The 18,766-nt window shown below is 32.7% G+C and overlaps 3 protein-coding genes and 1 long non-coding RNA gene across 5 annotated transcripts in view; 3 read left to right on the top strand and 1 right to left on the bottom strand.

Moving 5' to 3' along the window:
- The window catches only part of LOC135123578 (uncharacterized protein), a 75,170-nt gene that overhangs the window by 45,445 nt on the left and 10,959 nt on the right, over nt 1-18,766 (bottom strand). The gene's annotated exons all lie outside the window — the stretch shown is intronic.
- LOC135123095 (uncharacterized) lies at nt 1,176-1,660 on the top strand. Its single transcript, XR_010279540.1, has 2 exons — nt 1,176-1,376; nt 1,460-1,660. It is a non-coding gene; the product is annotated as an uncharacterized LOC135123095 (long non-coding RNA).
- On the top strand, nt 3,943-5,880 carry LOC135123581 (carboxypeptidase B-like). The gene is made up of 3 exons (XM_064048363.1): nt 3,943-4,307; nt 4,361-5,214; nt 5,595-5,880. Exons 1-3 carry the CDS (start codon nt 4,151-4,153, stop codon nt 5,856-5,858), a joined length of 1,275 nt encoding a protein of 424 aa, XP_063904433.1. The 5' UTR covers nt 3,943-4,150; the 3' UTR covers nt 5,859-5,880.
- On the top strand, nt 9,104-18,312 carry LOC135123580 (carboxypeptidase B-like). Its single transcript, XM_064048362.1, has 5 exons — nt 9,104-9,428; nt 9,674-9,853; nt 17,172-17,598; nt 17,650-17,896; nt 17,949-18,312. Exons 1-5 carry the CDS (start codon nt 9,119-9,121, stop codon nt 18,189-18,191), a joined length of 1,407 nt encoding a protein of 468 aa, XP_063904432.1. The 5' UTR covers nt 9,104-9,118; the 3' UTR covers nt 18,192-18,312.

Below are 18,766 nucleotides of genomic sequence, written 5' to 3'. Positions count from 1 at the left end.
AAATGGAGTGAATTGTAGCTTGTCGGGGGGTGATATTTTTACGCATCTTTCGTTCTAAATTTACCAAGGTAGTATGTGAAAAACTACCTGACGCACAACAAAATAAGTATAATTTTAGTTAGATCATCCACGTTGTTACTTTGCACCAAATTTTGCATTTGCATTTTCATTTTTTTTTTTTTGTAACTCTTCATGGACCTGGAGAAGACGCATAGTAACGTTCTTATTAATAAGGGTTTGGAAGTACTTAGTAAAAGCAAATAAAGAGCACTTACGTAAGCATTAGTAATAGCTATATAGATAAATCATTCAATTTAAGGCCCGAAAAATGTTTCAGAAGAGCTAGACCCATCAAAGCACTAGAGCAAGGTTGTTGCCTTTTACCAACCCTGTTAGTAATCTTAGAAAAGTGAAAAAAGAAGTTGGAAGATATGGAAATGGGCTGTTCACAAAGCTCGAAATTTCCATTTCTAAGAAGACTAGGCGAGCAGAACGAACTGATGATTGAGAATTGAAGATGAGATGCTAAATGTGGCATGCGACAATAGTCGTATGTAGAACCCCCATTCATATAAAAACAATGTTTAAGTGAAATTTTAGTGTTTGTTCCTTACATATGAAATAAACACTTACAAAAAGCCGAATAACTGTTTTAAGTAGCGTAAAGTTTTATGCTTTATAAGAAATGGAGACCGTTAACTTGGTCATTGCTACTGAAAACTGAAAGCATCGGCAACAATGTTTATATTTCTGACATATTTTTTAACCTTTAATTTAATTAAACATAATCTAACGAAAGAAGTTCAGGGAATTTTTATTCTTCTGCATCGAATACCAACAAACTCACTAGATTTTCATGGTCAACCCTACTATACAGGGTGCCGCATCCAAGTCTGGATATAGGGAATTAACATGGGAATTGGTTTTTATTTTATAATATCTCCCCAGATCACTTTAAAGCTATTATTGAGTGATGCCTTTGTGGAGGTCGAAGAGGGCTATCGGCCAGTATTTTTTTCAAATCGTTGCATCGCGCTCATTCACTGTAAAAAGGTTTTAAAAATCGTATTTTGAAATTCGCGCCCGATCCAAATTGTCGCGAAGTGTTCCGTCGTACTGTCGAAGTTCGGCGATCGCGTCTTTTCATTACCCATGCAAAATTCAAATGTCAAAGTGAAATTAGAAATTATTCTCATCAGAAATCAACGAACAAGTCAAACTGAATTATTTTATCCAGTGTGATGATTTATTGCAGGTCAATTTAAACGGAATAAATGCACAAACTGCACAAAAAATTTTATTAGGTTATGCTATGTTCTACTGCGATTAGATGAAAAAGCGGGGGCCTGCATGTTCTTCAACGGTTAATTTAATTAGTAGGTAATTTGGATAAATTTCACCCTTTTTTTTTGGAATCACTAAAGATTGGAAGTCAATTGATTTTACATTCGTTAAGCAGGGATGGATTTTTTGCCTCCAGGAAGCATCTTCATTACAGGAAATTTTTGAGAGAGAAATGTAGAACATTGACTCATCAACATTTTAAAGTATTTTTCTCTATTACGAATGTGTTTTGGGATTCAGAAACTTTTGTATTACTGTTTTATTTGTTTATTGTGTTAACAACAACAAAAATAAAAATAATATTTCGCAAAAGAAAGTTCCATTTATTTTCAAAGGTGATAAAAATTACATAAAATCAGGTGGGCACGACGTTTTCTAGGGATCTTAAACAGATGAGATAGAAGAATTTCAAAAAGCATCATGACAAAAAATTGAAGCCTGAGGACTACTTCTCACATATAGAGTTTTACGAAGGAACGCTTGAGAGAATCTAGGCTGATGGGAGAGTTTTTGAGGAACATTTGTTTTACTGACGTTCATTTGGTCTTAAGGGAAGTTATAATCGTCAGAACGATCAAATTTGAGCATTACACCACCCTCACGTGGTCCATGACCTTCGTTATCAATGGCGTGCAATTGTCAGTGTATGACTGGGGCTTCTAGGACATCATGTCATTGCACCTTTTTTCGTCGAATCCGGATTGAATGCTCAGAAGTAGGATAATATGCTAGCTCAGCAAATACTTCCTGGGACTCGAAGGGTGCGGCATCTGCAGCAGGTCTTTTACATCCAGGACCAAATCTCCAGCCATACAGCTCGCATAAATGTTGTTTATTTGAACCAGTATTTTCCCGCAATGTTGGAATGGAAAGTTTGCACCGCCCCATTGGCCTGTGCAATCGCCGGATCTAAACCCCTGAGAATTTTTTCTTTGGAGATTTCTTCACGACCATCTGCATTCAGACAAGCTATACAAACAGAGAAGCGCTGAAACAAGCAATCCAGCAATATTGTCTTCAGATTTCAACTAAAATGCTGATCAACACGCGTAGGAGTTTTGAAGATTGGCTTACTTACTGTACAGCTGCTGAGAGCAGTCTTTTTGAGCAATTCTTGAAAATAGTGCAATACTTCTCCAGATTCGTACAATATTTCATTACTTCATTCATCAACAATTGTTAAGTTTTGTTATTTGTAGTTATCTAAATGGTTCATTAAAAGGGCCTCTTCAAAAGCGCCAGCTGTTTTGATGGTAAATCTTATCATCACACAATAAGAAAAGCGGGTCCTCGCTTTTTCATCTAATCGCAGTAGAACATGGCATTTTAATGAGATTTTAGTAATAAAGACTCGATCAGCACCAGCAACATAACCTAATAAAATATTTTGCGCAGTTTGTGCATTTATTCCGTTTAAATTGACCTACAATAATCGTCATATTGGATAAAATAATTCAATTTGAGTCGTTCAGTGATTACTGAGTGAGGCAGCCCGAGTACATTCCTAGCTTGAGAGCTCCCAGAAAATGTCACAATGCTGCCGATGGGCTTTGATGGGGTTTTGAGGAAGACCAGCTGCTCGAAGTCTTCATCTTGGGCTTTTTGGATACGGTCTGATTGTAGTTCGAGATGGCTCGTTTGACGGGGTCACGCACTATGACGAATGAATGGATCAATTTGTGCATTTATTCCGTTTAATTTGTCCTAAAATAATCATCACACTCGATAAAATAATTCAGTTTGACTTGTTCGTTGATTTCTGATGAGAATAATTTCTAATTTCACTTTGACATTTGAATTTTGCATGGGTAATGAAAAGACGCGATCGCCGAACTTCGACAGTACGACGGAACACTTCGCGACAATTCGGATCGGGCGTGAATTTCAAAATACGATTTTTAAAACCTTTTTTGCACTCATGACCTTTTTTGATAGCTTTCGCGCATTCACCAGAGTGCGGGAGGTCGAACTTCCCGCACACGTGCATTTAACTTCCCGTTGCCATGGTAACCTTAAAATACTCGGGTAGTGTCAACATTGTGACGTGTTGACGGCGCTGTCAATGGCGTTGTTTATAAATAACTCACAGTTAATCTCTTCAGTTTAAAGGTTTATTCGTCGCAAAAAATATTGTACACAACACGTTCGTGAGCCTGCTTCCCGCATTCACGCAAATGCGGCACTCCCTTCGGTCGTGCCTCAAACAAGCGTTCATGCGGGAAGCAGGCTATCCCGAACTAGTTGCGTAAATTACTATTTACAGTGAATGAGCGCGATGCAACGATTTGAAAAAAATACTGGCCGATAGCCCTCTTCGACCTCCACAAAGGCATCACTCAATAATAGCTTTAAAGTGATCTGGGGAGATATTATAAAATAAAAACCAATTCCCATGTTAATTCCCTATATCCAGACTTGGATGCGGCACCCTGTATAAAAATCGTGAACTGATAATACAAGTCACTTCCTTTTTTTTTGTGTTTAGTATTAAAGAAAATTGCTTCAAAGATAAAGTGCACAGATGTTTGGTTTAGATAATTAATTCACACTGGCAACAAAAAATCGAGTCTTGACCTATCTGCAAGTGTTATCAACCGCGAGACGATCGTATGCAAACTGGTTTACAAAGTTTTAATTCGCACTGCACCAGATGCAAGAATCTCAGAACGACGCGACACTTGACACCGCTTATCTTAATACTTAATACATTCCTACACTGTTGCGATTTAAAAACCAACGGAATCACGGAACGAGGTCAGTAGTCATCTATAAAATCAAGAGATATGCACATGCGACGGATGATACAATGAAAGGTCCAGTTGTCATCACATGCCTTTACTTCATATATTTGGTTACCAGCCATCCAACAGAAAAAGTTACTTACAATGGGAACCAATTATGGAAAATCACCAACGACAACAAAACCACGCTAGAACTATTAAAAACTTTAGCGAACGAAAAATGTAAGTACCTGTGCGATTTATTCATTATAATAAAACCGCCGATCTTCTTATAGATTTAACTCTTTGGATGCTAACCTCTAAAACAGTCGATGCCATGATCCACCACGAATACTTAAACCAAGTAAAAGAGAAGCTTCTCGAAAATAACCAAACGTACAAGGTTTCAATCGAAGATGTACAAAAAGCTATAGACGAAGTAAATCCCAAACCACCGGAAAATCTTGACGGACATAAAGATTACCGCCTGACCTGGAATTACTACCACAACTTGGCAGACATCTATGACTATCTGCACTATTTGGAGGCCACTTTTCCTAAATTATGTACCGTCATTACAATTGGAAACTCAGTCGAAGCGCGTCCCATTAAGCTCCTGCGAATTTCCAACAGAAATCCCAACAATAAAGCCATGTTCGTTGAAGGTGGAATTCACGCTAGAGAGTGGATATCACCAGCTTCCGTCACTTACATCATACACCAATTGATTAGCAATTATGACAACGAACCTTCCTACATTAAAAATCTAGATTGGTATTTTGTACCAGTTTTGAACCCTGATGGGTACACGTATACGTACAATGTGGACAGATTGTGGAGGAAAAATACAGCAAAAAGTATGACAAGCAATTGTATAGGAGTTGATCTTAATCGAAACTGGGGTTACGACTGGAGTAACAACGGGTCGTCGAACGATCCGTGCAGTAATTTGTACAGTGGAAGGAAACCGTTTTCGGAACCTGAAACCGCATCTGTTGCTAAATTTTTTATTAATAATCCAAATATCCAGTGGGTTGGGTACTTAGCAGTGCATTCCTATGGGCAGTATATTGTCTATCCTTGGGGTTCGCCCGACAGAGTTATCGAAGATCACAAAGAGTTAAATGATCTAGGGAGTCAAGCAGCTAAGGTAAGCGAAATAAATTTACCCCTAATAATGTATACTATGTTTAGGTAAGAAAAGGAGCTCATATTTAGAAAGTTTAGTACAATACAATAACTTCCTTACCAGACATGAAATAACAACTTTAGTAATTGAATGTTTATTTTAAAGCGATATTAAATATTATACGACCCACCCAAACATATCTATACCTGCACGCAAAAACTTCCGTGTACATTAGTTGCAAACTTGTTGAACATCCCGTTATTTTCGTTTACAACTCGCGTTTACGACCTGGCGGAAACTGTGGGAATCCTCGGTATTATTTTATTACATATAATAAGTTTAATAAGCAACGGTGAGTTAAATTAAGTACGTTCATCAATTATTTATTTTTATTTAAATAGATGATCATCGAAGGTGGAGGTGAATCGTATACAGTTGGCCCCATAGGGACTACTGTATATGCAGCATTTGGGAGTTCTACAGATTGGGCTAGAGGAGGTGAAGCGATTAAATTTAGTTTCACAATCGAACTGGGCGACTACGGAAAATACGGTTTTCTTCTTCCAGCTCGGTTTATTAAACCGTCAAGTGATGAAGTTTTGATTCTTGTTAGAATTATTGCTCAGGCTGTTGAAAAAAGTTTGCAAAATAATAATAAATGTTAGAAAATAAGTCTAATGTTTCATTTTACTATTTTGTCGACCTGTTCCTAGAACAAGAAAAAGTAGGTCCTGTTTCTGTCAGTCTGTCGTATGTGGCTACTTTATTTTACGAATGCTTCCAAAATCGGGTGATTTTTTAAAATTCCTGTACTAGTTACCCATGATGTTTACGTCAGTGTTTTCAATTTTACTGCTGTTTCATGGGTAACTAGAGTAGAACATTAAAAAAATCACCAGGTAAAATGATAATCAAAATTTGTGGTTTATCACTGTACTCATAGTTTTTAGAATTACTTATACAAGTGACTCAAAAAATTAATGAATGAGGCAATTTATTGTATTCATTTAATCAAGAACGACTCACTCAATTTTTCGGAAAATTTGGGAATAGAGTATTGTTATTATTAGTATTACACTGCATGTATCTAAATTGATATACGTGTTCTTGGAAAAATGTTGATGGCATTACAAAATTTTGTTATGGAGAAACTCACTTGAAAGAAATGCGTAGCATGTTTCTTTACATTACGTACGTACATATCTTAAACTTATAAAGGTTATCAGAAAAAATAAAATTCGCAAAATCGTTAGTTATAATTTTTCGAAAAATCGGGATTTATTTACCTTCAATGGATTTTTTAGTAACACAATTTCTTCTTTTTCCTTTTTCTCCAGTTTTATGATTTTTTGATATAACAATTGTTCGTTTTTCAATTTTCTTTCATTTTTCAATGTTTAGCTTTCATAATTTTTAGTTTTTTCAACGTTAATTTTTAAATTTTTCGCCAGTACAATTTTTCATTTTTTAATTTTTCAGTTTCTTAGTTTTTATTTTTTCGACTTTCCAATTTTTCGTTCCTTCAATTTTTCAATTTTTGGATTTTACAATTCATATTTCGTTTTCCAGTTTTGCACTTTATTAATTTTTTATATTTTGATCTTTCAATTTTAGTTTTTTCAATATTTCAAGTTCTTGGTTTCCAATTTCTAGATTTTTCAAAGTTTTCATTTTATATAAATTCGTTTTTTCCATTTTGATTTTTTAATTTTGCAATTTTTCTTTTTATTTATTCGAAAAATTGAAAAATCGAAAAACCAAGGTCGGAAAAAATGAATAATCGAAAAACTGAAAAGACGAAAAAATGCAAAATTGCAAATCGAACATTTAAAGAAACGAAAAATTAAAACACCGAAAACTCAAAAATCGAACAAAATTAATGAACTGAATAATTAGAAAAACCAAAAATTGTGAATTCGAAAAATTATGAAATCATTGAAATTCTAATTTTTTGTTTATTCAATTTTCATTTTTTCAATTCCTCGTTTCTTCAGTTTTTCGATTTGAAATTTTTCTTTTCCGCTTTTTTAATTTTACAATTTTTGGATTTTTCAATGTTCTGATTTTATAATTTTTTGTTTTTTCGATTTCAATTTTTGGAATCAAAATTCCTTGAGTTTTCAATTTATTGATTTTTCAATTTGTCGTTCTTTCGATTTGCAATTTTTCGATTTTTTTTCTTCAATATTACGATAATGAACACTTCCGTAAATTTCGATTTTTTCAATGTTTTATATATATTTTTTTGTTTTATCAACTGAGTTTTTTTATTATTCATTTCTTCAATTTTTCTGTTTTTCATTTTTTCTATTTTAGAATGTTTCTATTTTTCTATTATTCGATTTTAAATTTATTTCATTTACTAAATTTTGGATTTGCAGTTTCTCGTTTCAATATTTCTATTTTATAGTTTTTTTTTTGAATTTTTCGATTTGCAATTTTTCTTTTCGATTTTTTTATTTTTCACCATTTTTTTCTTCACTTTTTAGATTTTGAAATTTTTCGATTCAAAATTTCTCGAGTTTTCAATTTTTGATTTTTCAATTTGTCCATTGCAGTGATTTACAATTTCGGTTTTTCCCTTAATTTTTACAATTTTTTGATTTTTCAATGTTCCGAGTTTATATTTTTTTGTTTTTTCGACTTCAATTTTTGATTTAAATTTTTCGATTAGGAATTTTTCAATTTGTCATTTTTTCTTGTTCCTCAAATTTTACGACATGCAACTCCTCCGAGTTTTCATTTTGAAAATTTTCCGTTTTTTTAATTTTCCAACTTTTCAATGTTTTATTTCGATTTTTCGTTTCGGTTTTTTGTTTTCTTTCTTTTTCAGTTATTCGGTTATCCAATATTTAATTTTATAATTTTTCCTTTTTACAATGTGAAATTGTTCATTTTATGAAATTTTCAATGTCTCATTTTCCAATTTTTCGGTTTTCAGTTTTACGATTTTAGAATTTTCCATTTTTCAATTATTGGATTTTTCAACTTTTCCAATTACTTGATTTTTAAATTTTCAAATAAAAAAAAAATGGAAACATTGCAAGATTGAAAAATAAAAAATGAAAAATAAAAAAACAAAGCGAAAATTTTCATAAATCTAAAAATTGGAAATCAAGGACTTGAAAAACCGAAGAAAGGAAAAACTGAAAAATCGAAGGATTAAAAATTATAATTAATATTACATATTTAAAATCAAAATTTAACAAACTGAGAAAACAAAAATTGAAAAATCCAAAAATTGACAAATTTCACATTGAAAAAAATAACGAAAATAAAAAACTGAAACGAAAAATTGCAGATCAAAAATTGAAAAATCGAAAAACTGAAAAATTTATCAATGGAAACTCAAAGAATTACATGTCGTAAAATTGAAGAAACAAAAAATTGTAAAAACAAAGAAAATAAAAAACTGAAACACAAAATTCATGAAATGGAAAACTGAAAAATCGAAAAATTGCAAAATCTAAAAATAGAAAAATTCAAAACTGAAAAATAACCATCGACCAATTTTTTTAATTAACATTCTAAACAAATCAATGGAATCTGTATTAAACAGACCCATCTCGCCGATCTTAAGATTAATCTATTGTTCGTGCAACCCGTACCCAATGTAGGCTGAAAACCGTTCTCAACCAGAAACCCAATAAAATAAATTAAATCTCGTTTCTTCGCCGATCAAAACAAAATGTAAACCAATAAACCGACCCATTAGCGAATGCCTTTCGTAAACGTACTCAAGCAAAAACTCTCGTAAACACCCACACTGTCCGCTCTCCAATCAACCCTTCCATCGACCGATAACAGAGTCGTAATGCGAAGAACACCATTCGGATAAAACACCAATTAACTCCACGCACCTAATTAAAATACAATTAATTTGACAACGACAAGCGCTCAACCCATAAAATCATACAAAAAAGAAATGAAAAAAACACGTCGGTACCGTTCCTCACGAACCGGGTCACGCCTCATCCTCACGTATATAAAACCATCGCCGGCCATCCGATCGCACCTCAATATTGAAATGAAGTGTTTGACGTTCGTTTGTCTGCTTTTGGCGGTCGGCCGGGGGCGGGCGAGGCCGGAAGCTCCGTCCTCGAACGCGACGGACGCGGCGGAAGATCAGGGTGAAGTTCAAGGGCGGGTTTTGTACAACGGGAGCCAACTGTGGAAGACGTTCGATATCACCAAGGAGAAAATTTCGGTTCTGGCGGAGCTGAGAGACGAAAAGGGTAAGAGACCCATTTCAAACAGTGAGCTTGATACAGTAAAGTAGAACTCATTAACGGTGTGAACAAAAAAAAAAAAATGAATATTTTTGTATACATTATATAAATATTTGCAAACAACTAAAAAGTTGTTCTAATAAGGTTGTCAGACCACTTACTGGATTTTTTCCGAGTTTGTGTCGTATTTTTGGATTCAAATGGACATGATTGAAAAGATAAAAGACAGCGTGTTGTTAATTTTGTTAAAGATATTTCCATGTGGGGCGGCAACACCACCTCGATCGATATTTTGGTAAAGGCGGATTCCGTAGATAAGGTGAAGGAAAGGTTAACTGAAAATAACATCCAGTTTGAAGTGGTCATTGATGATCTGCAAAGGGCCATCGATGAAGAAAATCCGACTGATTTGGAGCTTGATGATCGCAGAGGTATGCAATTTTTGTATAATTAATATAATGTAACAACCATCAAATCAAAACCAAAATTATCATATTGTTGTACTTGAATGAATCAGACAAGAGATTTAATTAATAATTATACGTTAAAACCGCGTTGCTGTCATTGTTGACATAACTTTAAACATACAAAAGTTGTGGTTGGTTTTACTGAAAAAAGAATCATACATTATTACAGTAAGTAATCACAGAAATTATTTCTGACGCAGTTCATATTTTTATGTTTCCATTCAGTTATTTACTTTTGTAAATCGAAAATTAATGCGTGTAACAATTCCTCGGAATGTAGAAAAACTCGACTCCGCCACATCACCATACACTGGCTTAAAACCCTACCACTAAGATTCAGAAAGCCATAGACATTTGTGCAAAAAATATAATAATTTAAAATCATTTGAAAATAATCAACTTGGACCAAAATTAAGATAAATATTCGTATTATGGAACGTCATCCTACATTTCAGAAAAAAATTGAAAAGTTTTAGTAGAAATACGCAAATTTTAATCTCAAGTTTATTTTCAGCTGCCTCATTTCATTTTATTTTTTTTTTAAAGCATAACCATCAGTTTTAGTATACGAGGCGTGAAGTCGAGGGACTAATTTGCGAGAGGATGAAATTTATGTACGTAGATTATTTTTTCCTGATTTCGCTTGATTTTTATTTACAGAGATAAATAGCTGATTCTGAAACTTTCTTGAAGAATTCTTATTTACTAGATTTTTTTTATTTCAATGCCGATTTTCCAAGATATCAAAAACAAAGCCACCACTGGATATATTTGAGTTTACTGACGGAATTAAAAGTGTATATACATAGTATTAAAATGTTTGTTGCACTTTAATTTGACTGTAACTAAAATACGGGGAATTCTTTTTTGACAAAAAAAAAAAAAACTAGACTAAATCGCTTACAATATCGTAAACAATTAATAAGCTATAATGAACTAGAATTTGCAAGCAATTTATTGGTGTCAACAATTGCTTAATTTAGTATGACATAATATGCATATACAGGGTGAATCATTAAATTTTTGCTTTTTTTTCTTCCGGTATGTCCATGTGTCTCTTAAAAAAGTGAAAAATCGCAGAAACTATTAAATTTAGATAAAAAAAGGAAATACAAAACAAAATAAGATGCAAAAATAAAATACAGGCCGTTCTATATGAAAAAACTGAAATACTGAGACTTGAAAATTGTAATATATTTTTTTAAAGAGCCTCCTTTTTTTCCAAAATAAATCGAGTATCTTTACTTATCTCTCCAAACAATATTATAACACAAATTTAAAAATAAACCTATTGATTGCATTTTTTTTTGTAAACCATTGCATTGGTAAAAAATTTAAAGAAAATTGAAATAACATGGCAACGTCCCGCCGGAATTTTAAAAATAAACTCTGTTTTAAAGTCTAAGAAGGGGACAATGAGACAAAAAATTGTGTGACATGCAGTAATGAAATACAGAGGTTCTAATTGAAACTGAAATATCAATATTTGAAAATTGTAATGTTTTTGAGTTTTTTTGTTAACACTAGGTATATTAAAATTTAATTTCATTGTACCACAACAAAGCAACATAAATTTAAACAATAATCCGACTTCGACTTTTTGTGAACTCCTGCATTCCCAAAAAAAATATGAAAACTGGAATAACGTGCATAGGAATTTCAAGAATACTGTTATTTTGAAGCCTAGGAAAAGACCAGTTAGACAAAAAAATTGAGTAACATGCAGTAATAAAATACAGGTGTTCCATTTGAAAAAACTGAAATATCGATGTTTGAAAATTGTATTGTTTTTGAATTCTTTATAAACACTCGGTATATTAAAACTTAATTTCATGGTCACCACAACAAACAAGGCACGTACCACTGTCTACATTTACATAAAATATTCTAACCGATTTTAAAAATAATCCGATTCCGATTTTTGCGAACCCCCTGCATTGCCAAAAAATATCAAGAAAGTTGGAACAATGTGGCAACATTGCATAGGAATATCAAAAAGACTATTGTTTTGAAGCCTAAGGAAAAGCCCAATGAAACAAAAAATTCAGTGACATGCCGTAATAAAATACAGGCGTTTCATTTGAAAAAACTGAAATTGCGAATTAGAAAATTGTAATGTTTTTGATTTTTTTATAAACACTTGGTACATTAAAATTAAATTTCATTGATCTTACAACAAAGCACGTGCTATGGTTTACCTCTGCATAAAATACTGTAACATAAATTTTAAAAATAATCCGATTGCGATTTTTTGTGAACTCCCTGCATTGCCAAAAAAATATATAAATGAAAATTGGAATAACGTGGCAACATTGCATAGGAATTTCAAAAATTCTATTGTTTTGAAGCCTAGGAAAAGACCACTTCGACAAAAAAATTGAGTGACATCCAGTAATAAAATACAGGGGTTCCATTTGAAAAAACTGAAATATCGATATTTGAAAATTGTATTGTTTTTGAATTGGTTTATAAACATTCGATATACATATTAAAATTTAATAACAATGATACCACAACAAAGTACGTATCTCTGTTTACATTTCCAAAAAATATTATAACACAGATTTTAAAATTAATCCCACTGCAATTTTTTGTGAAGTACATTTCCAAAATTTTTTTTTTAAATTGGAATAACGTGGAACATCGCTTAGGAATTTCAAAAATAAACTAGTGTTTTGAAGCCTACGGAAACCACAATGAAACAAAAAATTCAGTGACATGCAGTAATAAAATCAAGCGTTCCATTTGAAAAAACTGAAATTGCGATATTAGAAAATTGTAATGTTTTTGAATTTTTTATAAACACTTGGTGTATTAAAATTTAATCTCATTGATACCACAACAAAGCACGTACCATGGTTTACCTCTGCATAAAATACTGTAACGTAAATTTTGAAAATAATCTGATTGCGATTTTTTGTGAACCCAAAAAAATATATGAAAATTGGAATAACGTGACAACATTGCATAGGAATTTCAAAAATTCTACTGTTTTGAAGCCTAGGAAAAGACCACTTCGACAAAAAAATTGAGTGACATCCAGTAATAAAATACAGGGGTTCCATTTGAAAAAACTGAAATATCGATATTTGAAAATTGTATTGTTTTTGAATTGGTTTATAAACATTCGATATACATATTAAAATTTAATAACAATGATACCACAACAAAGTACGTATCTCTGTTTACATTTCCAAAAAATATTATAACACAGATTTTAAAATTAATCCCACTGCAATTTTTTGTGAAGTACATTTCCAAAAATTTTTTTTTAAATTGGAATAACGTGGAACATCGCTTAGGAATTTCAAAAATAAACTAGTGTTTTGAAGCCTACGGAAACCACAATGAAACAAAAAATTCAGTGACATGCAATAATAAAATCAAGCGTTCCATTTGAAAAAACTGAAATTGCGATATTAGAAAATTGTAAAGTTTTTGAATTTTTTATAAATACTTGGTATATTAAAATTTAATTTCATTGATACTACAACAAAGCACGTACCATGGTTTACCTCTGCATAAAATTCTGTAAAATAAATTTTAAAAATAATCCGATTGCGATTTTTTGTGAACCCAAAAAAAAAATATATGAAAATTGGAATAACGTGGCAATATTGCATAGGAATTTCAAAAATACTACTGTTTTGAAACCTAGGAAAAGACCACTTAGACAAAAAAATTGAGTGGCATGCAGTAATAAAATACAGGGGTTCCATTTGAAAAAACTGAAATATCGCTATTTGAAAATTGTATTGTTTTGAAATTTTTTTATAAACATTCGATATACATATTAAAATTTAATAACATTGATACCACAACAAAGTACGTACCTCTGTTTACATTTACAAAAAATATTATAACACAGGTTTTAAAATTAATCCGACTGCAATTTTTTGTGAAGTACATTTCCAAAATTTTTTTTTTAAATTGGAATAACGTGGAACATCGCTTAGGAATTTCAAAAATAAACTACTGTTTTGAAGCCTTCAGAAACCACAATGAAACGAAAAATTCAGTGACATGCAGTAATAAAATCAAGCGTTCCATTTAAAAAAATTGAAATAATGATATTACAATTTGGTGTATTAAAATTTAATTTCATTGATACTACAACAACGTACGTACCATGGTTTACCTCTGCATAAAGTACTGTAACATAAATTTTAAAAATAATCCGATTGCGATTTTTTGTGAATCCCCTGCATTGTCAAAAAATTTTAAGAAAATCGGAATAACATTGCAACATTGCATAGAAATTTCAAAAATACTACTGTTTTGAAGCCTAGGAAAGACAACTTAGACAAAAAAATTGAGTGACATGCAGTAATAAAATTAATTTAAATCCATTTGAAAAAACTGAAATATCGATATTTGAAAATTGTATTGTTTTCGATTTTTTTAATAAACATTCGATATATTAAAATTTAATATCATTGATACCACAACAAAGCACGTATCTCTGTTTACATTTACATAAAACATTATAACATAGATTAAAAAAAAAATAATTCGATTGTGTTTTTTTGTGAATTGCATTTTTACGAATTTTTCAAAAAACTGGAATGATGTGGCAACATCGCACAGAAATTTCAAAAATAAACTAGTGTTTTGAAGCCTAGGAAAAGCCTAATGAGACAAAAAATTCAGTGACATGCAGTAATAAAATACAGGGCGTTCCATTTGAAAAAACTGAAATATCGATATTACAAAATGGTAATGTTTTTGAATTTTTTTATAAAAATTTGGTGTATTAAAATTTATTTTCGTTGATACTACAACAACGCACGTACCATGGTTTACCTGTGCATAAAATACTGCAACATAAATTTTTAAAATAATCCGTTTGCGATTTTTTTGTGAATCCCCTGCATTGTCAAAAAATTTTAAGAAAATTGGAATAACATTGAAACATTGCATATAAATTTCAAAAATACTAATGTTTTGAATGCTAGGGAAAGACCAATTAGACAAAAAAATTAAGTGACATGCAGTAATAAAATACCAGTGTTCCATTTTAAAAAACTGAAATATCGATACATATTTGAAAATTGTATTGTTTTCGATTTTTTTAATAAACATTTGATATATTAAAATTTAATATCACTGATACCACAACAAAGCACGTATCTCTGTTTACATTTACATAAAATATTATAACATAGGTTAAAAAAAAAAATAATTCGATTGCGTTTTTTTTGTGAATTGCATTTTGAATTTTTCAAAAAACTGGAATGATGTGGCAACATCGCACAGAAATTTCAACAATAAACTAGTGTTTTGAAGCCTAGGAAAAGCCTAATGAACAAAAAATTCAGTGACATGCAGTAATAAAATACAGGGCGTTCCATTTGAAAAAACTGAAATATCGATATTACAAAATGGTAATGTTTTTGAATTTTTTTATAAAAATTTAGTATATTAAAATTTAATTTCATTGATACCACACGAAAACACGTATCATGCCTTACCTCTACATAAAATACTGTAACGTAAATTTTAAAAATAATCCGACTGCGATTTTTTGTGAAAAAATGAGGAAAATTGGAATAACGTGGCAACATCGCATAGGAATTTAAAAAATAAACTACTACATAGTTTGAAGCCTAGGAAGGCACAAATGAAACAAAAAATGACACAGTAATAATATACAGAACATCCCATTTGAAAAAACTGAAATATCGCATGAAAATTTCAAAAATAAAGTACAGTTGTAAACGAAGCCAATCTAAGTATGTAAAAATTATAGGGTGTTCTATATAAAAAAACTAAGTTGTGTTGTTTCAAAAACAGAACGCTCTGTACAGTTTAAACTAATTTTAATGTATGATAATCAAAAATCGTAAAACATTTTTTCGATTTTTTATCGAGATATTGAGGAACGTGCGCTTAAGGACACCCCGTATATCTTATCCTTGTTTAATAAAATACACAGTTACCTACACTTAGAACTGAAAAGAAACTAATTCTATTCAATTTCTGCACACTCTGATAATCCGAACCTATACCATGAATTGGTTTAGAAAAACCACAGCTTTAGACAGGATTTTAAATTACAATTCCAGTCACGCTTTAGCCGCAATAGAAATTTTAAAAGTATCAGAAAATAAAGTAGAAAATTTGAAGTCAACCAGGGAAAAAAACTCTTATTACAGAGATAGCGATAAAAAAATTCCCATCAAATTTCGCGAAAAACATTAAAAGATTTTGTCACTAAAAAACGCTCGGAATGCCAAGGTTGTTACATGGATCAAACAAAACAAAACCCAATTAACAGAACCAAGAACCATCAATACGATTGTGAGAATAAATATTCAGGTGATCAGTAAACAAAGCAGCTCTAATCAACTAGTGAATAAACACACATTCGATGTTGACGACGTACAAGTCAGACGAAATAATTTGTCGTGTATAATATTATAGTACGGCATCTATTTTATTTAGTTCAATAATTATGGAACTTGCAAACTTACGAAAGTCCTCTGAAACCACAAATTTTGATATCATTTTAGCACAATATAATGGGCTAGGCTATTAAATATTTGTTATTTTATTGTTTTTCGTTGGTTAGATATTTATAATATTTTTTAGGGTTCATTTGTCAGATAGGAAGATACTGTTAAAGTAAAGCCCACCAAACAGTGAACATTAACTTTTTGTTTATTGGAAATCACCAATAAACCGTTTGGGATTATGGTAACACAGGTTCTATAAATCAGATGTGCATGAACACATTTTACATTGTAATAGTCAAAGACGTAGCTTCCGAGAACGAAACAACAGAGAGTCAATGTTCACGACTTGGCGGACTCTACAACATCCTTAATCCATAAAAAAATATCTTGACCTGATAGAGTTAGAACAAATCTAAAACATAGATCAATTTCGACGCTTCACAAAATATCCTTTCTCAACCGTACGTATTAAAAATACTCCAAACTAAGTATTCTAATTTAACTTAAAAAGTTATGAACATTAGTACTCTCAGAATACCAAATTTCAGCTAGAAAACTCCCCTACAGATACGTACTGGCCTGGAGAGGCCTTACCTCTTTGGGCAACAAACTGGAATATTGGCCATCGGCAAACTGGGGTCCGTAACACATGCATCTACGTATGTAAAGCGCACGACATGCATCTTTATAAGTGCACTGTACACTACTTAGTATGCATCACTAGCCACCACGGCATACTTTCATCTCTTCCAAACACAATTTTCATTGCACTTCCGACACTCAACACAGTCTGCGACACTGACTCATTTTCTCTTTTCGTTTTTAAGGTCACAGACTCACTTGGCAAGCCTACCACCGACTGCCTGACATCCACGGCTATCTAGACTATCTAGCCCAAACGTATCCACAACTGTGTACCGTCCAAACCATCGGTCAGTCCGTCCAAGGGAAAGCCATCAAGCTTTTGCGCATATCGAACGGAAATCCGGGGAATAAAGCCGTTTGGGTTGATGGAGGCATACACGCCAGGGAGTGGATTTCTCCAGCGACAGTCACCTTCATCATCAACCAGTTTGTCTCAAACTTCGAAAATGAACCAGCGGCCGTTCGAAATATCGACTGGTACATCACGCCAGTTTTGAACCCCGATGGTTACGAGTACTCACACACTACGGATAGGTTGTGGAGGAAAAACAGGGGCCGTGGGGGTATCGGTGGAACCTGCGCTGGTGTCGACCTTAACAGAAACTTTGGGTAGGTTCTGCGACAAAATAAAGACTGCGATGAACCTTGTACTGGTTGTAGCTACAAGTGGGGTGGAAGAGGTGCCTCTAGAAACCCATGCACAGAAACCTATGGAGGCAGTGGTCCTTTCTCTGAACCCGAAACTTCAGCGGTGAGGAACTTCATCCAGAGCAACTCAGGCGCCAACTGGAAAGCTTATGTTTCTTTCCATTCATACGGACAGTACATATTGTACCCGTGGGGGTACGACCGAGTCGTTCCGCCAGATTACAAAGACTTGGAAAATGTAGCCAGACGGATAGCATCGGTAAATAGCTCGATTTCACGACAAGGAACGTGTTTAATTCGAATCTTTTTAGGCTATTCAAAGAGCTGGAGGTCCACATTACACAATTGGACCTGCCGCCAACACTCTCTATCCGGCTTCAGGAGGTTCGGATGACTGGGCCAAAGGCATGGCGAAGTTCAAGTATTCCTACACGATTGAACTGAGAGATAATGGGCGATACGGTTTCGTTTTACCTGCGGCTTATATTCAACCGACTGGTACTGAAGCCTTGGAAGCTATCAGGGTCGTTGCGGAAGCTGCTTCTGCTGCGTAATCTTATTTATGTATGTTTTTATACGTAGTTATGCAATATTTAAGGTCATTGATCTTATTCATACAGATGTACTGTGATCGTTCTAATACATAATAAACTTATTAATATACAATATAAAAGACGACGAAATTTAGTCGGGTGGAACCTTATACAGTTATCCAAAGTAGGGAAAGTTAGCACTGTCACTGTGCCGGTTCTCGAGCGGAAGAATTCTAAACGAGCCGATTACAAAATCACCTATAAGTTCCGTTATGAACTTGTAATTAATACCCAGACTAGTTTAAATATGTCACACCGAACCACCCTGAAGCAATTCGTGGGAAGAAATATTGATTGGTAACGGAAAAGTTGTGGATCGTATTTCGGTTATTTATAAACACAGAAATCTTGATAACCTACTTAGAAGAATTTCAAAACACCTTTCTTTCTTAAAAATGTGATTCATTTTCTTCAATCGGATTCCAAAAAATAAAAATCATTTACATTATTTTATATTCACATTGCGGTGTTCTGTGTTTTTTCATTCTTTGAATATTCTGATGATTCTCTTTTGGATAGTTTTCTCGTGCCAGTTC

The sequence above is a fragment of the Zophobas morio genome, unplaced genomic scaffold, assembly GCF_036711695.1.
Source record: "Zophobas morio isolate AGI-343-1 ecotype UQ-CSIRO unplaced genomic scaffold, CSIRO_AGI_Zmor_V1 ptg000006l, whole genome shotgun sequence".
NCBI classification, from domain to species: Eukaryota; Metazoa; Arthropoda; class Insecta; order Coleoptera; family Tenebrionidae; genus Zophobas; species Zophobas morio.
Note: the sequence above shows the minus strand (reverse complement) of the source record. Positions and strands in the feature narration are given on the sequence as shown.